The sequence below is a fragment of the Neocloeon triangulifer genome, unplaced genomic scaffold (assembly GCF_031216515.1).
Source record: "Neocloeon triangulifer isolate White Clay Creek 2 clone unplaced genomic scaffold, ASM3121651v1 ptg000003l, whole genome shotgun sequence".
NCBI lineage: Eukaryota > Metazoa > Arthropoda > Insecta > Ephemeroptera > Baetidae > Neocloeon > Neocloeon triangulifer.
This window is the reverse complement of record NW_026775546.1, coordinates 996451-1018024: the sequence shown is the minus strand read 5'-3', so window position 1 is coordinate 1018024 and position 21574 is coordinate 996451. Positions and strand designations below refer to the sequence as shown.

The window sequence follows — 21574 nt, the reverse complement described above, 5'->3', positions numbered from 1 at the left end:
CTGAAATTTCCGACAAAAGAAAATCAATATATGAAGAAAAAAAATGATAATTTTGCGGAAAAATTCAAAACAATAAAAATAGTAAAAAATATACCTTTCCATCAAGTTCGCCTTTAGCGCCGTTTTTGCGAACCAAGAATACGGCTGGTTTTTCCACCGAGACGCCAGCATCAGGGAACTGGGCAACTTCCAGTTTATGGGCGTCACCAAGGGCGGGTGAGATGTACACTTTGTAGGGCGAGTCTGGCACATGCTGGTCGTTGAATTTGATGCCAACTCGATATTCACCTGCAAAGCAAACAAATTCTTTGTTTAAAATCTGAATTTTAAAGGAAAGGTTTCAAATTAAATAAAATATTTTTTATTATAATAATATTGTTATTTGGAAATTTCATAAATGATAAAAAAGATCAAAGCCTTGTATTTTTCTCAATGAATATGATTTTTAAGAATCATCAAATTGTCATCCCTTTCTTGCATCAATGTTAAAAATGCTTTATTAAAACTTTTACAAATCAATCAACTGCCATGATATCGGAGCTTTGGAAAAATCCAAAAATGTTATATAAGAATTTATTGGATTTGATTTTCTTTAAAAATATTCTAGAGCGCCGCATTTTTCACCCCTGCACAAAGTACTTTAACACGAATATGTGAACCGACGAGTTTGGGTGGGACGCACTGACGTCAAAATTTGGCCCAAGCGAACCTTCTTACCCCATAACCAAACAGCCGTAACGCTGCTTCTACAACCCACTAGCGCACTTAAATTTAGCACACAGTGCTTATGTGAAAGAGAAAAGAGCAAAATACTTTCAACTGCTTATTTTCCTTGGGTTTTTTTTTTAATAAACACGGTAAAATTTTTATGCGTTACTAACTTGTGTCCTTGTCGCTAATGACAGGTGCCCCGAGCTGAATCTGCTGCGACACTTTGTACATGTAGGGTGAGGCGGACTTGCGAATTTCCGCCATTGCAAAAGGAGATAAAAAGGTGCAGATAGTGTCGGCGACGTGCGAGGTGTCACCGGTCGGGCGTCCGTGCCCAGCGTCGACCAATACTAACTAAATTGAAACGCGAGTTTCCGTCCGAGAGACGCCGCGAGCGAGCCAGCCAGCGAGAGAGCGCCCTATTGCGAAGTCATGCTACGAAAAATTATTCTTGGACATGCTAGAGAAAAGCAGAAGGCACTCCAGCTGCCAACACGCAGCGCGCGTCCTCATTAATTTCACTCGCGCCAAAATAGACACGCGCGCTTCTTGTGACGCGCGGACGCCTATATTTCGTTTTTGTGCTCGCGGGATTTGAGAAAGATGTCCAGACAGCCGCGAATAAGATCGGACGCGTGACTCACTCGCGTGTTGACTCGGCTGACAAAAAGTGTATCGGCCAAGAATCCGCAGCGGAAAATGCTAATTGCCCATTATAAAGACAAAAATTTAAAAAAAAAAATGTGTAAAACGAATTTAAAATTATCAATGTCAAAAGAAAATTTTCAGAATCTTTTAGTGTTGAAAATTTTAATTGTTCTTGAAAAACTATTTTTTTTTTCCAATATTGAGACTAATTCAATTCATTGAATTTTTAACATATTCAACTTCAATGGCTACTCCATGTTGTGTGCGATTTTATTGATGATTATAAAAAAAATTAAGTACAAATGAAGAAAATTTAAATATTTCACTGCATACACTACAAGATTTATTCAACAAAATATAATTATCGAAATTATTTATTTATAAATATCAGAACGCAACCGGCACAACGGAGGAGATGCGCCGGTTGCATACCTTTCTTTTTCCACTTCATATTAGATTTGATTCAAATTCTAGTTTATTTTTTCCTTTTTTCAACGAAACTTTTTTATTTTGCTTATATTTTTTGCCTATTTGTGAAATTTCAAATTTTTGCATACCAAATCTTGAAAGAGAGAAGTGGAAGATGTATCTAATCAGAACTAAACTGGCCTTTTCTCTGAATTACAATCTTTGTAAATTTCATTTAGATTTCAATAAACTGAGCCAAACTTTTTTTTAAAATATGAAATCTGATTGTCAGAAGTGTTCTTTCCCTGGATATTCTTCAACATGTTTTTGAAGGGTCTAATAGCTTTTTCCATAAATTTTTATAAAATTTTTTTTTTTAATTCTTTAAATTTTTTCAAACTTGAAATTAATCTGCTTATTGTTAGAATATAAATAGTGACAAACCTGGTTCGGCAACAGTGTAGCTGACGTAGCAAGATCCATCCTTGCGGTCCTTGAAGTCGATCTCTGCCTTGCTCGGACCTTCGACCGAAATGGCCAGCGAACCGGCTCCAGCTTCGCGGGTCCAAACGTTGAACTCGCATGGCTGGCCCTGCTCGCCTCGCTCCAGACCAGGTCCTCCGGCGTGCACTCTGTGTGCGCCTCCGTCGCGCAAAGGACCCACAGTGAACTGGAAGGGTGAGCCTGGAAGAAAAAATTTGTTGAGAAAAATTAATAGAAAATTTTTGTTTGAAAAATTAGGCCAGTAAAAATTAGCACAAGGCCTCGACGAATTACCAACACAGAGAGTGGAACTGAATATTTTTATGGGATTTTCATGGCTCATAAAACGTGCAGGAAATCAGCGTGTTTACGCAGGAGCTAGCGCATTTATTTGAAGTGGCAGCTTGCCCTGAGCGGGCCAAATGCTGCGCGTTGCGCCACACTGACGGCACTATCAATAAAGAGTAAAACTTGACACAACATCAAAAAGTCCAGCCAGCTTTAAAAAAAATATTTTTTTAAAGTTATTAGATTTACACTTTTGAAAATCAAACTCGGCACAATCCAAAGGACGACAAAAATAAACTAAAATTGACATGTGTTCTCCATGGTGAGGTAATTTTAGATTTAATATATGGAATTATGTTTCGTACCAGGAATGTGGATTTCCTTGTATTTGACGGAGACCGTGTGCACTCCCAGCTCCTTGGGGATAAAGTGAACTGCGTACAAGCCATCTTCGACCTCTTCGATTGTTGCGTCTTCGGTGACCCCGCTGGGTGATGTCACGGTGGCCGTTAGGTCAAAGGAAGTGATTCCTGAGTTTGTAGAAAGTAAAGCAAATTTATTTTAAAACAAATAAAACTTAAAATAAAAAATTTTACCTGGCATTTTGAAAGTCAATTTGCACTCGCTGCCAACTTCAGTGATGGGGACGGCTTCTCTCTGCCGCTGGATCTTCTCCCTCTGCCTGTTCGACCCTTCTCCAGTCACCTTGACCGTGAACGGCGATCCCTCGACGTGGTGGTCGGCAAACTTCAGATTCACAATGTAGTAGCCTGGTTCAGTCGGCTTGTATGATATGTTTAGGGTGCCATCTTCATTGTCTTTGCACTGAATCTCGGCCTTGCTGGGACCCTCGATGGAAAGGGAAAGACCGCCATAGCCTGATTCAAATCAATTTTCAATTAAATACGATTTCAATTGTAAAAATGAAGTAAACGTTAAAAATATATTTAAATTAATTTTTTTACTTTTTAAAATGATTTTTTAAAAGTGTTTATTTTAACTTTGGCAAAAACTTTACATATTTTATATGATTATAAATCTTTTTGCAAGAAAAATTTTATATTTTCTTTTGCTTTCCAATGAGGCCCAAGATATAAATAATAAATAGAGTGCGCTTTTTAGGTCCTTTTCCTAAAAACAAAAATTACAAATACTAATTCAACTTGCCTGCATTGCGAGTGTCCACGGTGAATGTGTTGTCCACGTGGGTCTCTCCCTCGATCAGTGCCCTTCCGGTGACCATGACCTTTTTGGCGTCGCCAACCTCTCGTTCCGCCACCTCGATCTTGAACGGCGAATTCTGGATGTGCTTGCCCATTCGCTTGACGGACACGGTGTGCTCGCCAATCTCTCGGGGCGTGAAGGAGATGCCCAGATTGCCGTTGGGCAGCTTTTTCAGGAAGCACGGCTCCTCGAGGCCGCTCGGCGCCTGTATCGAGGCGTTTAATGAGCGGATCTCTTGGTCGGACACCTTGCCTGGCAGAGACACCTCACTACACGAACCGACCGAGATTTGGTTTCGCTTGCGGCCCTCACCTATTATAAAAGATTTTTTCAATAATTTTGTATTTTTATTTATTTCATGTAAATTCAAAATATTTTTAACATTGAAGAAGAAGTGTTGATTTTAATTCCTATTCGATTCAAAAGAGAAAAATGTGAAATAAAACTCACCAGTGATTTTGGCTGTGTACGGACTGCCTTTGATATGTTTGTCTCCAAAGCGAACTGAAATTTTATATTCGCCAGGTGCTGTTGGTAAATACGAAACTGAAACAGTTCCATCTTTGTTGTCATGGCAGCTAATTTCCGCTTTACTTGGTCCTTCCACTGACAAGGAGAGGCCACCTGGAGCAATTTTTTTAATTATTTCATAAAAAACATAATTTAAAAAAAGTTTTAATAAAATTACTGTGGAATTAAATTTAATCTTAAAATTGTGCTAAAAAGGCATTAATATTGAAATCATTGAAATTTTGAAAGAATTCCGTGAAAGTTAAATTTGAATTTAAAACAAGTAATTTTCTTTTTACCTGCTCCTGCTCCCTTGGTGGAGATGGTGAAATTTGATGGCTCCCCACACACGCCGTGCGACAGACCAGGACCGTAGGCAGTAACATAACCACTGCTAATGGAATCGACGTGGAATTTGAAAGGTGATCCTGCAGAGACGTTAAGTGAAAACAAATTGCGAGTTGGTATAAAACGAAAGAAGAGTACCTTGAACGTGTTCTCCGTTGTATTTGACGCTGAGTTCGTGCAGCCCCTCTTCGCGAGGGTCGTACCGTAAACTAACAGTTCCGTCTCTGTTATCCTCAATATGAGGTTTGTCGATTTGACCGCTCGGCATTTTGATTTCAGCTGGAAATTTTCAATTAAACTTTAAAACATTCTATAAAACTAAAAGCAAAATATCACGTAGTTCAGAAATAATTATGTCAATCCTGAAAGGAAACATCTGTGCAGAGTAAAGTTTTTAGTGTTCACTTCATAACTGTTAAATTAAAAAAATTCTATTAACGATTTGCCTCAAATTTTTAATATATTATTCCATTTAACTAACATATCTGCCATAATTTAAAATTTCCTTTTACACGCTCTACACGGAAAATTACATTTTTTACTTAAAAAAGTAAATGTTTAAAAATAGGAGTTTCCTATAAGACTAAAAAATAATAATAAATCTATATCTATAGAAATCATTCAAATGACAAAATGCTTAATTTTTATGTTTAATTTTCTTCAGATTCATGCAAACCTATATAAAATTTGTCCATTATCCCACCGATTCGGCTTTTTTACCTTTCCTATCAATGTAATAACAGTTTAGCACTGACATGATGTCACGACCACAGTCTTCACTATCACAAGATTCTTCATCGCTGTCTTCTTCCTCCTCTTCGTCGTCGTCGGCCGAAGCGTAATCCTCCTCGGAACTGACCTCTTCGGAACTTCCGTGGCTGCGGCCGTTCGCGAAGCCGTTCTGCAACACCAGCGCGCGGTACTCCTTGCTGGGTAGGCTGCCCGCGAAGCAGATCGGACAGGTCTGGCACTCGGTTTCGTGCACCAGGAGAACCTTGGTCAGGTCCCTGCGAGACACCGGTGCAGAGAAGAAGAAAAAACAACAATAGAGAAAAAGAAGGAAAATCCTGGTTGAATCCAAAAGTAGTTCGGAAGTTTCGTGACAAAAAAATTTAGCACGATTTGATTTCAGGTCTGTGTCTCACCTGAAGAAAACGCTGACCTCCGTCCAGGTCGCCTCGGCCTTTGTGTTGGGGACGAGCTCGTCCCAGCCGAACATGGTGACGCTCAATTATGACTGGCTCGCGCTGCTTATAATCTCGGCCGATTTCACGATTTTAATATTTTTTGTCGCCGCCGCCCGCCGAGCCAAAAATCGGTGGAGCTGCAGCCGCTTGGCTGGCTGGACGCCGGTGCGCAGAGTCTGGAGGGCTGGGGTGGGTGATTTACTGAGCGGCGGAGAATTATTGCCGACAGCTGCTCTCTCTCGTGCTCTAACCTTGCCGGCGTTTAATTAAATCGCTCCCTCTCCCGCCCGCCGATGGATCCTAATTGCCAAACGCTTGCGTAAACGCCTTACAAATATATTGGCCGTACTAACTGCCACCCCTTATCGCCGGAATTTAAAAAAAAAAAAAGTAGTACACATTTGACCGGACACGCTGATCCATCACTTTTGGCAAACGCGAAAGATTGAGTGATTGCATTTTTAATAAATCACAAACCAGTGAAAGCACAAGTGCGCAGGATGATATACTGCGATTTAAAAGCGCCAAGATCAAGTTTTGTGACCGCCCGGCAGCGGAAAAAAACTGCTTGGAAACTGCTAGAAGTTGAGACTGTTGAAATTAGTCACTCTTGAAAAAAAACATATTGCGAGATATGTTTTGAAAGTTTCGAAAGACAGGAGGTAACTTTGTTTTCCAGAATTTTTCTGCACATTTAAATATCGTAAAATAATAATATAATAATTCTGCATTTTTAATATGTATTCTGTCTTCTGACTTGTACTGGATATAAATTCAGATTACATGAATCAGCTTGTGAAAAAGATTTTTAGTTGTCATTTAAATCAATATTTTAACTTTAATTTAGAGAGTTTTCACAAAAATGAATGATTGAAACTGATTAAAACTTTTATTAATATTTCTATTTATGGGGTGTAAATTAGACAAATAATTTTTTAGAAGTTTTTGTCACAATTATCACTCCATAGGTAGTGCAAGTTGCATACTAACATTTTCGTCTCATCCATCTTTCGAGGCAGAAGGGGAAGAGACTTTAATTCAAGTTAAAGCACCATTCAAAACTCTCTCCACTGCGAAAATCTCATTTTTTTCCGCCTCTAAATAAAACTCATCGGTTTTCTTTGTAGTTTTTTTCTGTATTATTTAAGAGCTTGGCAACGACTTAATAAAAACTTGCCAAGCGACTAAAGTGACTCAGAGAGCTCAATATTTCAAGAACACTTCCGAGGAACCCCACATAAAAACTAATGAAAACTATATCCAGTACTTCTGAGCGAGTGGTTTTTAGAGGAATGCATTTGATGCACTAAAATTTAACCAATTAAATTTTTTTTTTATCAAAATTCAATTTTTATTTCTTGATAGATTTTGCATAAAAATTCTGATAGTGTTAAGAAAATTGTTTTCGGCTAAACTTTTCAAAAATTGAAACTTCAATTTTAAAAACGGCTGAATTTCGTAAAACAAAGTTCTAGCAAGAATTTTTTCTCAGAGAGGTTGCAGCCACCCAAGCGGATCTTAAGGATGTTTCTATTCCCTCTGGCGTTTAGTCAACTCTGAAATTTATGGCATTTTGCTCGTCGCGGTGGCCCCCTTTCTTTGGCCGAATCGAGCGCGTTTTCGACGTGATTCCGAGAGACGCTAATGGTGCGTGCGGGCCAAATTAAAGAATGTCTGTTTCTGCCAAGTCGGTGCCACTGGAATTTCTAACTCGTTGCTAGCAACGTGAGCTGCCCTTCCTCCGCTCTGCTGGAATGAATTGTGGCGATCCGTGGTTAAATTCAAATTCGAGTGGGCCGCGCGCCGAGGAGGAAGTTTGAGGACTTACTCCGAGAGCTTGTTACTCTCCGGGGTGTCACGTTTCGCGCCACGCTTCCGCTTCTTTGCGCAAAAAAGACATTTTGTATCTGTCACAGCGGATTTGCTCCGATGGCGTTTTCGAAAGATGTCATATTTGTGACCTTTGAATTCCGAAACGTCCGTGTTTTACGGTTAGTTAAGTTGATTTGCGGAGTGTCATTTCCTCAAAATATTCGTTAGTCACGCCATTCACTAAACAATCTTTTAAGATAAATTATTGTTTCAGATTATTGGTTAACATTTTTTATAATCAAAATTTGGGTATAATTATGGCCCTTTTCAATCCGTAAGCTAAAAGTCAAAGACAAAAAGAGCACAAGCAAATTTAATATTTTCGTACGTTTTTTTTAAAGCAATTCAGTTTAATTATTTGCATTTTACTGTTTTATCTCTTCACTTTCATTAATTAAATCTAAATCTCCTGGAACGAATCTATTTCATGCCAACTTTTGCACATAAATGTCCGCTATGAGATGGAAAACCTGACATTCCTGGAAAAGCTATTAATACTTGTTTTTAGTTCAAACGACCATTTTCTACGTTTCATGCAAGTGTTCAGTTTTAAAATTGTCTGAAATTTATTTGATTTAACACAATCAAGCAAACGAAATACCAATTTTTTAAAATTTACAAATTTGCGCAGGGATGACGATTAAGATTGTTTTTCTTTTTAGTACTTTCCGCTTGTCACGGATAGCGGAAATAGCCGGGATTCCACTGAACTAGGCAATTGCTTGACATCTGTGACCAACGGGAAGCCTACTTTACACGACTTCTGAAAATACGTAGTTCTTGATCAGAAATTCACTTGATGGCATGCAATAATCTTCTCTTTAACTTTACTCCTTAACTTATCATAAAAAGTTATTTATCAGAAGAAATTGTTAGATAAAATGTTATTCGCTTGAAAAGAAGGAGATTTTATAATATCAAATTAATCTCATGAGAAGTGGTTATTAGAGAATATTAAATTAACCTTTTCTTAAAATTATATTAAACCCCAAAGCTACCCTTAAGTCTAAGGGTTATTTACTTGCTTCTCTACGAGAAAACACAAGGTTTTGGTAAAATTATTTTGGAATTTAATATTTAAGGAAATTCATCAAATAATGTTTAATTTCCTGTTTTATCTCCTCTATTTAATTAATTATATTTATTAATAGAGGTTAAAAAATAATCATAAACATTCCTTAAATCCTCTCCACCGCATTTTATTTCATGCCAACTTTTGCACATAAATGTCCGAAATGAGATGGAAAACCCTGACATTCCTTGAGAAAATTATTAATACATTTTTAGTTAAATCGTAGAAATTCTATTTTGCCACATTTTTTACTTTCCAGGCGTTAAAAAAGGTTCGCCTTGGACAAGAAAGTTGCGACGCGATCACACATCACGGGGGTGATCGCGAGGCCGTTTATAAAAATAATACGCCGCGGTCGAAACAGCTTTCCAGCCAATTTGCGCGGCGCTTCGGGATGAGTCAGGCGGGGGCAGCACAAAGTGTCCCCCTGCGAGCTTCGTCCACCAACTTGTGTGATTCACATCACAAATAGCTTTCTGCTGAGTCACGCACCGCCCAATCGTAAATTTCACCCTTGTGGGCAGCGTGAAGGCCGCCCTTGTTAATTAATATGCGTTGCAATAATTTATTATGCACAATTATTCAAGCGGTGCATTCGCACGTCGACGCTTTTGTTGTGCTCTCGAGTGAGATTTATAACGTCCGCAGTATGTAAAATGGTTTTACTTTCAAAAGTCTCAAATAAGTAAAGCATTATGCAACCCGTTCAACAAATTTAATTTCATCCATGTATTGGTTTTCAATTTAAAATTTAAAGATTATTATCAAATTTTTTGGTAAAATATTTTTGTAATTAAATGAGAATAAAGGCAAAGTTGCCAACAATAGAAATAATGTACAATTTTTATATTATAAAAAATTTAATTTTGTTGAAATTAATATTTTCAACTTACTTGATTTTAAATAAAAAAAAATTTGATATGAAATCTGCTCACTTGATTAGAGAAGGGGGTTGAATATTATATTATTTTCCAAAATTTAATGGTAGCATTGAAATGATAAAATACCTCAAAACCTTATTAGATTATTTTTTAGATAATTACAACGTTCTTTTTATAATTATTTTTAATTATTAAATATTTTGGTACAGTTTTACTATAGATTAAATAATTTCAATATAAAAAAAATTGATTTTTCAACCATCTCAATTATTTTTGCTATTGTTACTCGCGTTGCATAGTCTTCATGCCTGTGCAAGATATTAGAAAAAAAGCAGTGTTAAATTGAATTGAAATAAAATCATCAATATAAATATATTAAAATTAATAATTTAGGATTTTATTTCTGTGTTGCACAGGTTGCGTATTTAAAAAAATTGGCGACGCGAAACGAATTAATTTACAATATTCAACGAATATTTCTGAATTTTGAAACTTTTTGAAAGCTTCCCTCCTGATAAGTAACATATTATTTACTGTTGAAGAATTTTTGCACTGCGTATAGTAAAATAAAAATCTATTTTAAAATACATCACGCTAAATTTGAATTTCCTGTATGTAAAAAAAAATAATGATGAAGTGGGACAAGAAAAGATAAAAATACTCTTTCTGCAGATGTTTCCTTTCGCAATTAAGTGTAAAATTCGAAATTAAAATCCTACCTGTTACTTGTCCTCCAGTTGATGGCAATGGAATGTCCTGTAGCTCGACAAGTCTGTAACCCTTTTCCTTCCTGCTGTTGATGGTCTGGCTGCTGGTGTCTTTGTGCACGTTTTGCTTGACAAAGTCCGCTTCCTGCTCTTTTCCGGCCTGCAATTCAGTCAGAGACGCTCGGTCAGGAAAGAGATAAACGTTTGATCTTGGTGGCTGCGAGAGATGAATCTCTGCGGCCGAACGGCAACGACGCCGTGGCTAATCAGAAAAATAGGAACGGCCCTTAAATAATCTATGCGGGGGAGAAAGATCGGATGCGTACACACGAGCTCACAAAAATTGCCGACCGACGAGATGTGGACGAGGATCCAACGGACGAATAATTAGTTTCAACTCATTTAGACAGTTTTACTTGAATTTAAAAATAATTTTTTAATATCAAAATGATTCTAATTAAAATTCAAAGAATCAATAAAATTTGAACAAAATTTAGAAAGAGAAAAACTTTTATAGTTTTAATTTTTAATTCTTGAATATGAAATAGTTTAACTGAAAAAAACTGGGAACAAAAAAATTACATTATAAATCTTAAAATGATAACTTTGATGCACTAAAAATGTTGAAAGGTTTCGATTCAACTGAATAAATGACTTCCTCTCTTCTTCTATAGCTGCTGATTTCATATTACGCTGCAAATTGCAAACTTTCGCGATACTTTATCTTGCAGTGTTTAATTTGACCCGTCTAGTCAAACAAAGAGACGCTCTGAAGAAGGCAGTGCTAGTTCCTCTGACAATGAGTGAGCTCATATCTTTGAGTGTCAGACCAGCAAATCAAAATCACCAAAGATTTTAATTATTTTTAATAATTTATACAACGGTCATAAAATTACTGTATTAATATGAAATGAAATCAAGAAGATAAACTAATAAAAAATAAATAAGTATTTAAAATACGGTAAATTTTAATTCATAACTCTAATGAAATATTTTTGATCGTGTTCATTATAACTCTTTCAAATTTTCATAAACTGTCTAGTTTAACCTATTATTATTTTCTTTCCTGATGAGTTTATTGATCAGTTTTGAATATGAAAATGTTTTTGTTTTTAATACCTGGAAAAGGTAACGAGGGGTTTGGAAAGTTTGCCTTCTGCGGTGGCATTTCCACGGGAATGTGGCGAATTCTGCACTGCGGTCGAGAAACACAAGAAGCGAGCACAAGTAGATCTTTTCATGGGCCATGCCCTGCACGCACTGCTCTCTTTTGCCTTATAAAGCCAACGACTGGCAGCGTCTCTCGGCGAGTCGTCATCACCGCAACACACATGTTGTGCTCGCTCGCCCTTTTCAAATATTTACCCACGCCGGTTCGGTTTTGGAAACCCTGCGGCCGGCGGGCGCCGCACACAGAGAAAGAGCGAATAATTTTCTCTGCAGTTGCGATGATGGAAGAGACGCGTTTGTTGATCTTTATGCTCAAGAGAACGTGCGGAAAGAAGGTAGTGAAAATAGATTACTTCCTGCCTCCAGTCCCATTTTAAATGAGAGAGATGTAAAGGCGGCCAGTCGTGCTTCGAAAATTTACAGAAGAGCCAAAATATTTTTAAATGAATGAAAAACTAGCAGAATATTCTTTTTTTTTTAATTTTCGACACTTTTAAAGACCAAAACTGATATATTTACATATTCCTGAATGTGAAAGTAAACAAATTTTTAGATAATATGGTAATCGCGATTGAAATATTGGCACAAATTAAGGTTTGAAACCGGAATTTTAACCAAAAGAGTTGGAACCTCGGAGTGAATTTTTAATTTCCACAATAATGATGTTATAATCAAATGTCTAAACTCCCTTGAATTTTGAATTAATATATTTAAGTAAAACATTGATTTGAAGCATTAAGAGAAAAAAAATTTTAAGAAATAAAAATCAAAAATTAATTGACGTGGTCCTTTGATATTTTTGGAGCCGCTCGAGTTGGCAAAATTCCTCTTATTAAATTGTTGCAAACACATCATTGTATAATAAAGAACAGAGCGCCAAAAATAATCCTGGCTTCTCTCTATCAACACGCCGAAAATTCTGTTTCACATTTCAACAGAGCTCAAGGGGCTCAAGCTGTATTATTATTATATTCAACGCTTTATAATGCGCACCAACTGCTGCTCCATAAATAATCCGCCCGAGAAAATCAATGTGAACAACTGTTTGGGCCGCGCTATTAGAATGTTTAAGCTGTTGGGATTGACATTTTTTACGTGTCAAGAGAAAAATCTGTGACAACGGAGGGTCCGTGCTGTCAATTAGGTCGGGCGTGCGAGTCGTAAACAGCAGCAGCCATCCCTTTAGTTTATTATTATTATTTTTTTTCTTTTTATAAACGTGCTCGGAGGGTGTACTTTAATATTGCGGGACTAATAATAGGAGCGGCGTTAAAAATTATTGTTTGGCTCCCACCCATTCCCTGTCTCGAGCTCCAAAGTGCACAAAAATATCTCAATCTGTTCAAAATAAAAAAATGTATATTTTTAGGAAAACCTTTTTTAAGACAAAAAATGCAACACACATCCTAGTATATCCTAAAGGAAAGCCACGGTTTCCAAAACATTAGAGTAGATTTTGCTGTTGAAAAGTTTTGTTGAAATTGACTTTTTCATTCAACAAAGCGCATCAAAATTTTCATTAAATCACATTCAAATGAGACCAAAATTTTAATTTGAAAATAACTGAAAATATGAGAACAATCTTTAATATTTAACACATTGAAAAATTATTTTACGCTATTAATCTTTATTTTCAGCTAAAATTTGGCGTCTGTAAATTCTAGTATAACAATTGGCTATTTAATCTCATTTTCAAATTAAATTCACACTATTAATTATAGAACGATGAACTAATAATTTTTAATTTAAAACTTTTGCTTTGAATATTCCATAATTTAAGATCTGAGGTTGTTTAAAAAACGGCTAATAGCCTGAAAATGAAAAAAAAAATACCTTTCCCTCATTTAGGATCATATTTGGCACTTGAGAATATATTTTCCCTTTTTGAATTCCCAAGATATTAATAATTTATAATAAATAATAATAATTTAATTTATAAATTATTTTACAATTACATACCAATTATTTAATTAATATACAAATTTTTTTTTGCAGTTAAATTTTTTCAAATGACAGAAGAATCGTACCGTTTCGCAGAAAAGGAAGCTTAGGTCAGAGGTTAGACGGTAATTTATTATTTGCAACAAAAAAATCAAGGTCCGCGCATTAGCAACAATGAAAAATGTTTTGATTGTTGTTTGAGCTCTCTGATTGGGTACAAGTAAAATTTTCCCAATCAGAGAGCTCGGCAACAATTGAAATTTTCCGAATTGCAAAAAAATATTAAAAACTTTAAATAAAATAGAATTCCCTATATTAGCAGGGTCTTTCATTAATAAATAAAAAAAACTAAACATACAGCAAAAGAGCTCGTGATATTGACGCGACCTCTAAAATTGTGTTCAGCAGTGTTCAGAAGATTGCTAAGTCAACTGTTTATCAGCTCAGCGGAGCGGAACATTAAATATCACGGTAGCGATTAGAACGCCTGCCGGACGATCGGCATGCTGTGCCGCACGGCCGCGTTGCTCGGCCGGTGGCCTGCCGGCCAAGTCGGCTCAGCTCAGTATTTTCAAAAAGGACGAGACACAGGTGGTGTTTGTTTGCACGGAAAGAATGGTAGGGGTGGAAGGAAAACAGGGCTACTCACTGCGGTGGTGCGTCGTCGTCAGGTCGCGGCGGCGACTGACTGACAAATCAATCACGGCGCGGCCGGGAACGAATTAAATCATCAAAGGGAACATTAACAATGCGACCTTGCGGATTGGAATCGAGAGGAAAACAAAAAGGACGGGGTCCGAGAGCGGCCGTTGGTTGGCTCTCGGCGAAGAGCCCCTCCCTTGGCCGCCATATAAGCCCAAGAATATTGGGTGGATCCGAGGGCGACACCCCCGCTCAAGAGAGAGTCGCGGCCGCCGGTGCCCCTTTGCTGCTCTGATTTTTTAATATCTAAATGTAGAATCCAGCTCCGCTTGCATGGGTATACAGGCCCGTTTGTCACATGCCCGGACTCGCGATCTATGACTCAAAAATGCGATCCGACAGCTTCCGCTCCGTGCCCTTGTCTCGTTGGCCATCTTGCAACGCACCATTTTTCATTACAGCTATTTTCGGACAAATCTTTTTTACTTGGAAAAAGATAAGAAAGCTCAACTATCATCTCATTCATTGCTAAAATATAATATAAAAAAAAATTAGAAATTATACTTTTGTGATTTGATTGGCCAAAACCACCTGCTGAAATAATGAATTCATCTGTTACATAAGCGTTTTTAAGTTTTTCCGCTGCTTTTAAATGAAACATGAAATAAAATTTACCGGTTATTTTCACTAACAAGATCAAAGCGATCGGCCGAGGGAAGTAAGGAAATGTATTATATATTAAAAATAGAGTTCAGTCGCACCCACTTAAGTGCAACGCCAGCGTAACGCGTCCCAGAAAATTAAATGAGATAGGAACATCCGTCAGACAAGACTGGTGCGCAACACAGTTGCAGCAAACACTCTGCTCGTCTCTCATTAGCGACGGCATTTCTCAAGTTAAATGAATTATGAACTTGTGACGAAAGGAGAAATGAAGCAAAAATTAATTAGTTGTCGAAAACAAATTTAAGACTGGCCAAAAAGTCACTTTTGAGCAAACAAAACGTATAAAAAATAGAAAGGCTCTTTTAGCTATCTAATTTTTCTAATTGTAGAAGTAAATAAAATTAACATATAATTCAGTATTTTTTTAAATTTCTTATTTTGTAATGAAAATTGTTAATGACATTGTCAAACGGTCACAATATTTAAAAAAAAATTATATAATTCAGCAATAAAATTCTATGTAAAATAGTTTATGAATAGTCTTGAGAAAAAGAGTCAGTTTAGTCGGAAATATTTTGAATCAAGATGGAACAATTCATAAAGGTTAATTTTCAAAATGAATCTGTGAAACATTAACAAGCAAAAAATAACGTTGTCCTTCAGTCGGGTGATATTGATTTTTTTTTTAATTTTAAACTAACTGCCTTTTTGCACATTTCAATATTAAATTCTAAATTCATTAAAGGATTAAAATTTGTATCAAATTAACGTTATCATACGGCGCGTCAAGTGTTGGTGCGACGCTACGCTCGGTCGTGCCAAAGCCAATTAAGAACAGAGCATATGTACGCGAAAATAACTTGTTTTTGCTACTTATTTTGTGTCGGCAAAGGAGCACTTTGATAGTCTGCTTTTGCGGCTCAGCTTATACGCCCCCCGAATATTAAAAACTCGCTGGATTGATGCCAATCCAGTCAAAATTCAGTCACAATGAAAGATGGGAAAATAGAGCGGAATCCCTCGTTGGCTCAAGCTCTCGGAAATAGAAAAATAGCCAGCTCGCCTCGTAAGTTTTACCCCGCGCTTTAATTACCATCCTCTGCCCTGCTAGAGGAGCTCAAATGCGTGAAGCGTGAACTATTAAATATTCTTGGACTGCTTAAAAAAGTGTGTGCTTTGAATAAAAATAATTATTTTTTTGCAATTTTTTTTGCCGATGTAAACGTTCAGCTATAGTTAAAAGAAGCTAAAAAAGCGCCACATTTTTAAAAGATATTTTCAGAATTATTGTATAAAACAACATTAAATTTAAATAAATCAATAATTAGAACTAGCAAAATATAGCAATGTTGAAACAATATGATAAAATTTACAACTTCGCAAGATTTAATAATTAAATTATTTAATTCACTTCAAATATACCAATCTTAGTTTTGGGCCACTAAAAGTGTTACTAGAAACCAATAAAAATGATTCTTTTGTACTTACAGTGAACGTGTAGAAGCCGTTGGGTACAGGTTGGCCGCCAAATTTGACGTTGAGCGTGTACTCGCCAGCATCTTTGACGGTGTAGTAAATGCTGAAGGTGTCATCTCCATTGTCCTCGATGTCAATATCCAGATCGCTTCAAATCAAAGAGATTAATAAAAAAATTTCACTTTTCATATAGAAAAATTATAAAAATAAAATAAATTTAAATTAATGGAAAAGTGGAAAAACTTACCTTCCCGAGTCAGATGTAGACCTGATTCTGCAAGTAACTGCTCCCCTACCAGCGCCCTTTGTGTTCACCGTGATGCAATACTCCTCACCGATGGTGAGCGCATTCTGAATGCCCTCTGTGATTGAGCACTTTTCAGCCTGCAGGACAAAAAAATCCAAATTAAATTCCTTCCCTCAAAATTAACTTAGAAAACGCACCTCGCCAATGGCGTGGGCCTGTGAGCCGAGGTTTCTGTTGAGCAATTGTCCAGCGTAAGACACATTGATGACGTAACGACCGCAATCATCAGGGATGTAAGACGCCTTGAAGGTGCCGTCCCCGTTCTCGACCACTTTGACGTTGCGAGGGTAGCCATCTGGACCCTAATTTGAAATTAAATAATTTTTGTATTACTTTAAATTCCATCAGTCTCTCCTTATGTGGAATAATTTAAAACTTGGATTAAATTCAGCCTGAATTTAAGATTGTGAAGCATAAAAAAATGTAGCTGAACAGAATTTATCAGATAAAATTTTCTTAAATCAAATAAGTTGCAAAAATTTATGGTTCCATTAAATCATATTTTGTTTTTTTGGTAAAACTAAAAATTAATAATACTAACCAAAACCTGCACTTCCAAATCTCCGTAGCCAGCTTCAGTGGCGTCAATGAAAAAGTCAATTGGCAGAGACGCAGGGATGCTCTTGTTCGCCACACCAGGACCGGTGATTTTCACTTTGTCTGGCTCAGCCGTGGGCAGAACTTTCATCTTATACGGACTAGAAAAATAAGAGCCCATCACAAACCTCCCAGATCAAGATGGTGCAGATAAAAAACCTGTTTGGTATATCTTTTCCATCATATTTGATGTTGGCTTCGATATTCGATCCTGCGGGTGGAGGGTAATAAGTGACGTCATAGGTGCCGTCACCGACGTCCTTCACTTCGGGTTTGATGTTACCTGAGGACGGTGAGGCGTATTTTTAACAAAATATAGAACTGGAATAATAATGGTTCTAATTCTAACCTTTGTCGGATTGAATCGTGACGTTGAGTGGCGCTTTGCCCGACTTTGTGGCATCGACCTTAAAATTCAAAGGCACGTCGGCTCTGCATTTTGAAGGCTCGAGACCCGGTCCATAGGCGGTCACAGAACTGGCGTCAACAAACTTGTCAACTGGCACCTGAAATTTCAATGAATGTTTTTCACATTAATTTACTGCAAGAAAAAATCTTTGGAGCTTTTTTAAAAATCCTTAATAAAATTTTCGTTGAATTTCAATTAAATTTTTCTTTAACAATAAATTTCCAAAAATTATTTTTACCTTAAATGGTGATCCAGGGATATGTTGGTCAGCAAATCTGATGCTTACGTCGTAGTCGCCAGGCTCAGAGGGGGTGTATTCAACAGTGCATGATCCGTTTCTGTTGTCTTTACAAGAAATTTTGGCCTCTGAAGGACCTTCAATCGCCAATCCCAGACCACCAGTTCCTGCGCCTGAAATTATATAATTATTTTGTTAGAAATTCGGTAAAAATTATTTTGAAACAAAATTATAATTTACTTCTTTTTGAAGATTTTTAATTCATATTTGTATCAAATTTTCTCTTGTGAAAATTGAAAAATTAGTTTTATTTTGTATTAAAATTAATTCAAACTCACTTCTTGTTTCAACGGTGAACACATTTGGCCGATCGACATATCCCTTTTCGACGCCAGGTCCGTAGGCGCGGCACCGGCTTGGGTCGCACCCTCGCTTGACGGCGACGCAGAAAGGCGAGCCCGGAATGGGAATTCCGTTGTAGGAAAGTTCAATGGTGTGGTTGCCCTCCTCGAAAGGTGTGTAGCTGATCTTGAAGGTGCCGTCGGCCTGGGGAGTGATGAGGTTGTCCAGCCGCGAGCCGGAGGGGTTGGTGATTGTGCAGGACACCTTGCCATCGTTGTTCTTATTGATTGCGCGCGAGTCGACGACAAAGTCAGTAGGCGAGTCGACGAAGACGCCTGAAAATTTAAAAAGAGAGAAAACTTAGCATTAGAAATTTTTCATAAAAAAAAAATTAAACATCAAATGTCAATTAAATAATCATAGGAATAAAGTTAGTTCAGCACACATACAGGCAAGTCCATCTGAAAATTTACAGGTACAAAAATAATGTTATTATTTCAAAATTCACTGTTAATTTGCACATCAGGATTGTTATCAATTAATCAAATATTGGAATTTTCAAACAAAAGCGCCACATTATTAAAAATACATCCAAGTTTTCATGCCGCAAAATTAAACATTGATTATTTTTCAGGGTTTCACAGCTCTTGTCAAATTACCGTGCGGTTGGATGCCGCTTCCCATAACCTTAATTTTGTTCACGTCCACCTCGGGAACAATGAGGGCCTGGAAGGGCGAGCCAGGTATGTGCTGGTCATTGAAGGTAATGTTAACGCTGTAGTCGCCGATTTCCGTGGGCAGGTAGGCAACCGAGCACGTTCCGTCGCCGTTATCGCGACAATTGATGGCCGCCTCGCAAGGGCCTTCGACAGTGACGCCGAGGCCGCCCTGACCAGCGCCTCGGGTGTCAATCATGAATTCGGCCGGCTTGTGGACAACGCCACGTTCAAGACCAGGTCCACGTGCGAGCACCTTTCCGTAGCAAATGAAAGAAGGAAATCTTTCAGTAAATTTTTAACAAGGAAACGGTGTCAATCTTCAGTATTTATTAGCTGATTTTTTTTTTTGAAATATAAAAAAGTACAACATTGTTTGTCAGAACATAAAAATTAATTAAAATTAAGAGGCACAATTTTTATTTTTAAATAATAAAATTTGATTCAATTTGATATTTCACTCAATATTTTTTGTTTCAAGAGACTGCATAAATTCAAAAAAATGATTTTTGAATAATTTGAAACTGCTTTTTTTTAATTCATGCTAAAACTAGTAAATTTATTAATGCTTGATTTCAAGCCGAATTAAAACAAAATTAAAAATATTGACATTATTGAAGATTAAATTTAACTCATTCTCTTAATTAACGGAGTGAGATTTGGGCCTCCTCCAAATAATTATTTATTTCGTGTTTCATCTTCAATATAAAATTAATAAATTTTAAATTACTGAATTTTAATTATACTGAAGTTTGGCGATCTCCTTTGTAAAGATTGGGATTGAAAGCGACCCATTAAGTCCAAGTATAGTTCTGTAGCTAACCTTGGAAGCGTCACTGCCTGGCATGCACATGAAGCGGAAGGGTGCCTGAGGAACGGGCTCGCCACCAAACGAGACACTGAGCAGATACTCGCCCAGCTCGGTGGGTGTGAAATTGACGAGGAAGCCCTCGCTCGTCGGAATCACGTGCGCCCTAACTTTAGCCCCAGAGGGACTGGTGATGGCCACGGCAAAGTCAGCTTTGCCCGCGCCATTTGTTATCACTCGGAATTGCTGCAGACTGTTGACTGGAGCGGCTATAGATTTTATCCACAGAGAAGTGTGAAGAAACAATTTAAGCATACATGATAATATTAAATGCAAAAATAAAAAGGTACAACCTTAATAGTAATTAGAATGACCACCACCCTTATTTTAAGAAAGTATTTTTACGAAAGTGGAAATTATCAAATGGATTGAATTTTTACTCACTCGGCTCTAATCCGTCGACCTTGATTTTGGACACGTCCACTGAAGGTTGGACGGCAACTCTGATAGGACTTTGCGGAATCTCCTTGCCGCCGTATCTGCAGATCACTGTATAATTTCCGGCGACCGGTGGACAGTAGTCCACTGAGTAAGTGTTATCTTCGTTGTCTGTAAGTTGCAAAGGCACGTCCAGGCCACGCTCGTTCTTCAGGACCACCTCCAGTTCACCTGAGAAAATTTTATTTATTTTTTATAGAAGAAGATATAATTTTTTTTATATTTTAGGACGCAAAATTAAATTTATTACCTGGTCCAGCTTGCCTGCAGTCAATGTTGAAGTGAGTTGGGGTGTTCGATTTTACGCCTTTTTCAACACCAGGTCCAAAAACAAGAACATTGTCGGCGTTGGTGGGCTCGGATACGTAAACTCTGAACGGGCTGTTTTTGGTTGGAACACCTCCATAGTTAACCTGAAATAAGTTAAATGTTTTAAAACACAATAAATTTTGTTTTAAATGTTATACCTGAACAGTGTGCTTGGCGCCAGAAATAGGCTTGTATGAGCAGTTGAATGTTCCGTCCTCATTTGCATCAACGTGAACTCCAACACTATCGCCTTTGCTATCATTGACCTGTGAAAATTTTAGTTCTCTTTTAGTAAAAAATTTATTTATTTAAATAATTCCCTACTTGGATATCGAGAGGAGCGCTTCCAGCGTTTCTAGTGTCCACAGTGAATGGTGCTTGTTTGCCCAGCATCACTCCGTCTCGCTCGAGTCCTGGACCATAGCACTCCACCTAAGACAACCAAGAATTAAAAAAAATGCCAATTGTTTATTTGAACTAGAAATACCTTGTCTGGGTGGTAATCAGTCTTGGGCAGAATTTGTGCAATATATGGCGATTTCGGGATATCTTCGTCATCACAGAGAATGTGCACTGCATACTCCCCAGGTTGAGTGGGGTAGTATCGAACGTCAGCCGAACCATCGCCATTGTCTGTGCACTCAATTTCCGCTTTAGACGGTCCCTCAATGCTGAAGCCTGGTGAGGTAAAAAATCATTAATTCTGTTTTTAAACAAATTTTAGAGAAATTAAAAGAGTAAAAATATTGATACATGAAAACATCACTCAAAAACATACATCTTCAGGCAAAATAAATCTACTACTCGAGCAGTAGCAAAAATACCTTGATTTTTTTTTCATATTTAATAAAATATTTAAACCGTTTAAAAAATATAATACAAATAGTGGAGAGAGAAATAGCAAAGTGCCGCATTTGAGGACAAACACACAATGAAAAACGTTTTTGCTCTTAATGAAGAGAAACGAAAGCTCGGTGGACATACTCACTTCCAAATCCTCAATAATGCAGCAAAGGAATATTTTCACAATTATTAATCTACGGCACTAATTTTGGCTGAACACACTAAAGGAAAAAAAACTGCCACGTAAAATTGAACCAAAATTTTGGGCAGCCT

The 21574-nt window shown here is 37.2% G+C and overlaps 1 protein-coding gene across 5 annotated transcripts in view; it reads right to left on the bottom strand.

Moving 5' to 3' along the window:
• Positions 1-21574, bottom strand: part of LOC132193145 (filamin-A) — a 40171-nt gene that overhangs the window by 1701 nt on the left and 16896 nt on the right. For 2 of the 5 annotated variants that reach the window (XM_059613575.1, XM_059613576.1), the window contains 24 exons: positions 20946-21136; positions 20783-20890; positions 20617-20724; positions 20400-20562; positions 20096-20320; positions 19667-19920; positions 18787-19099; positions 18124-18462; positions 17786-17958; positions 17488-17644; positions 17298-17421; positions 17083-17239; positions 16679-16843; positions 16482-16618; positions 16247-16382; positions 10352-10499; positions 4759-4899; positions 4572-4700; positions 4213-4386; positions 3706-4074; positions 3135-3416; positions 2904-3068; positions 2212-2451; positions 95-288 (listed from right to left, as the gene is read on the bottom strand). In XM_059613575.1, the coding sequence (XP_059469558.1) occupies positions 95-288; positions 2212-2451; positions 2904-3068; positions 3135-3416; positions 3706-4074; positions 4213-4386; positions 4572-4700; positions 4759-4899; positions 10352-10499; positions 16247-16382; positions 16482-16618; positions 16679-16843; positions 17083-17239; positions 17298-17421; positions 17488-17644; positions 17786-17958; positions 18124-18462; positions 18787-19099; positions 19667-19920; positions 20096-20320; positions 20400-20562; positions 20617-20724; positions 20783-20890; positions 20946-21136 (4592 nt within the window). Of the gene's footprint in view, positions 1-94; positions 289-2211; positions 2452-2903; positions 3069-3134; positions 3417-3705; positions 4075-4212; positions 4387-4571; positions 4701-4758; positions 4900-5340; positions 5628-5765; positions 5878-10351; positions 10500-14099; positions 14244-16246; positions 16383-16481; positions 16619-16678; positions 16844-17082; positions 17240-17297; positions 17422-17487; positions 17645-17785; positions 17959-18123; positions 18463-18786; positions 19100-19666; positions 19921-20095; positions 20321-20399; positions 20563-20616; positions 20725-20782; positions 20891-20945; positions 21137-21574 lie in introns of those variants that run through there. The other 3 variants (XM_059613577.1, XM_059613579.1, XM_059613578.1) reach the window with 3 other exon arrangements.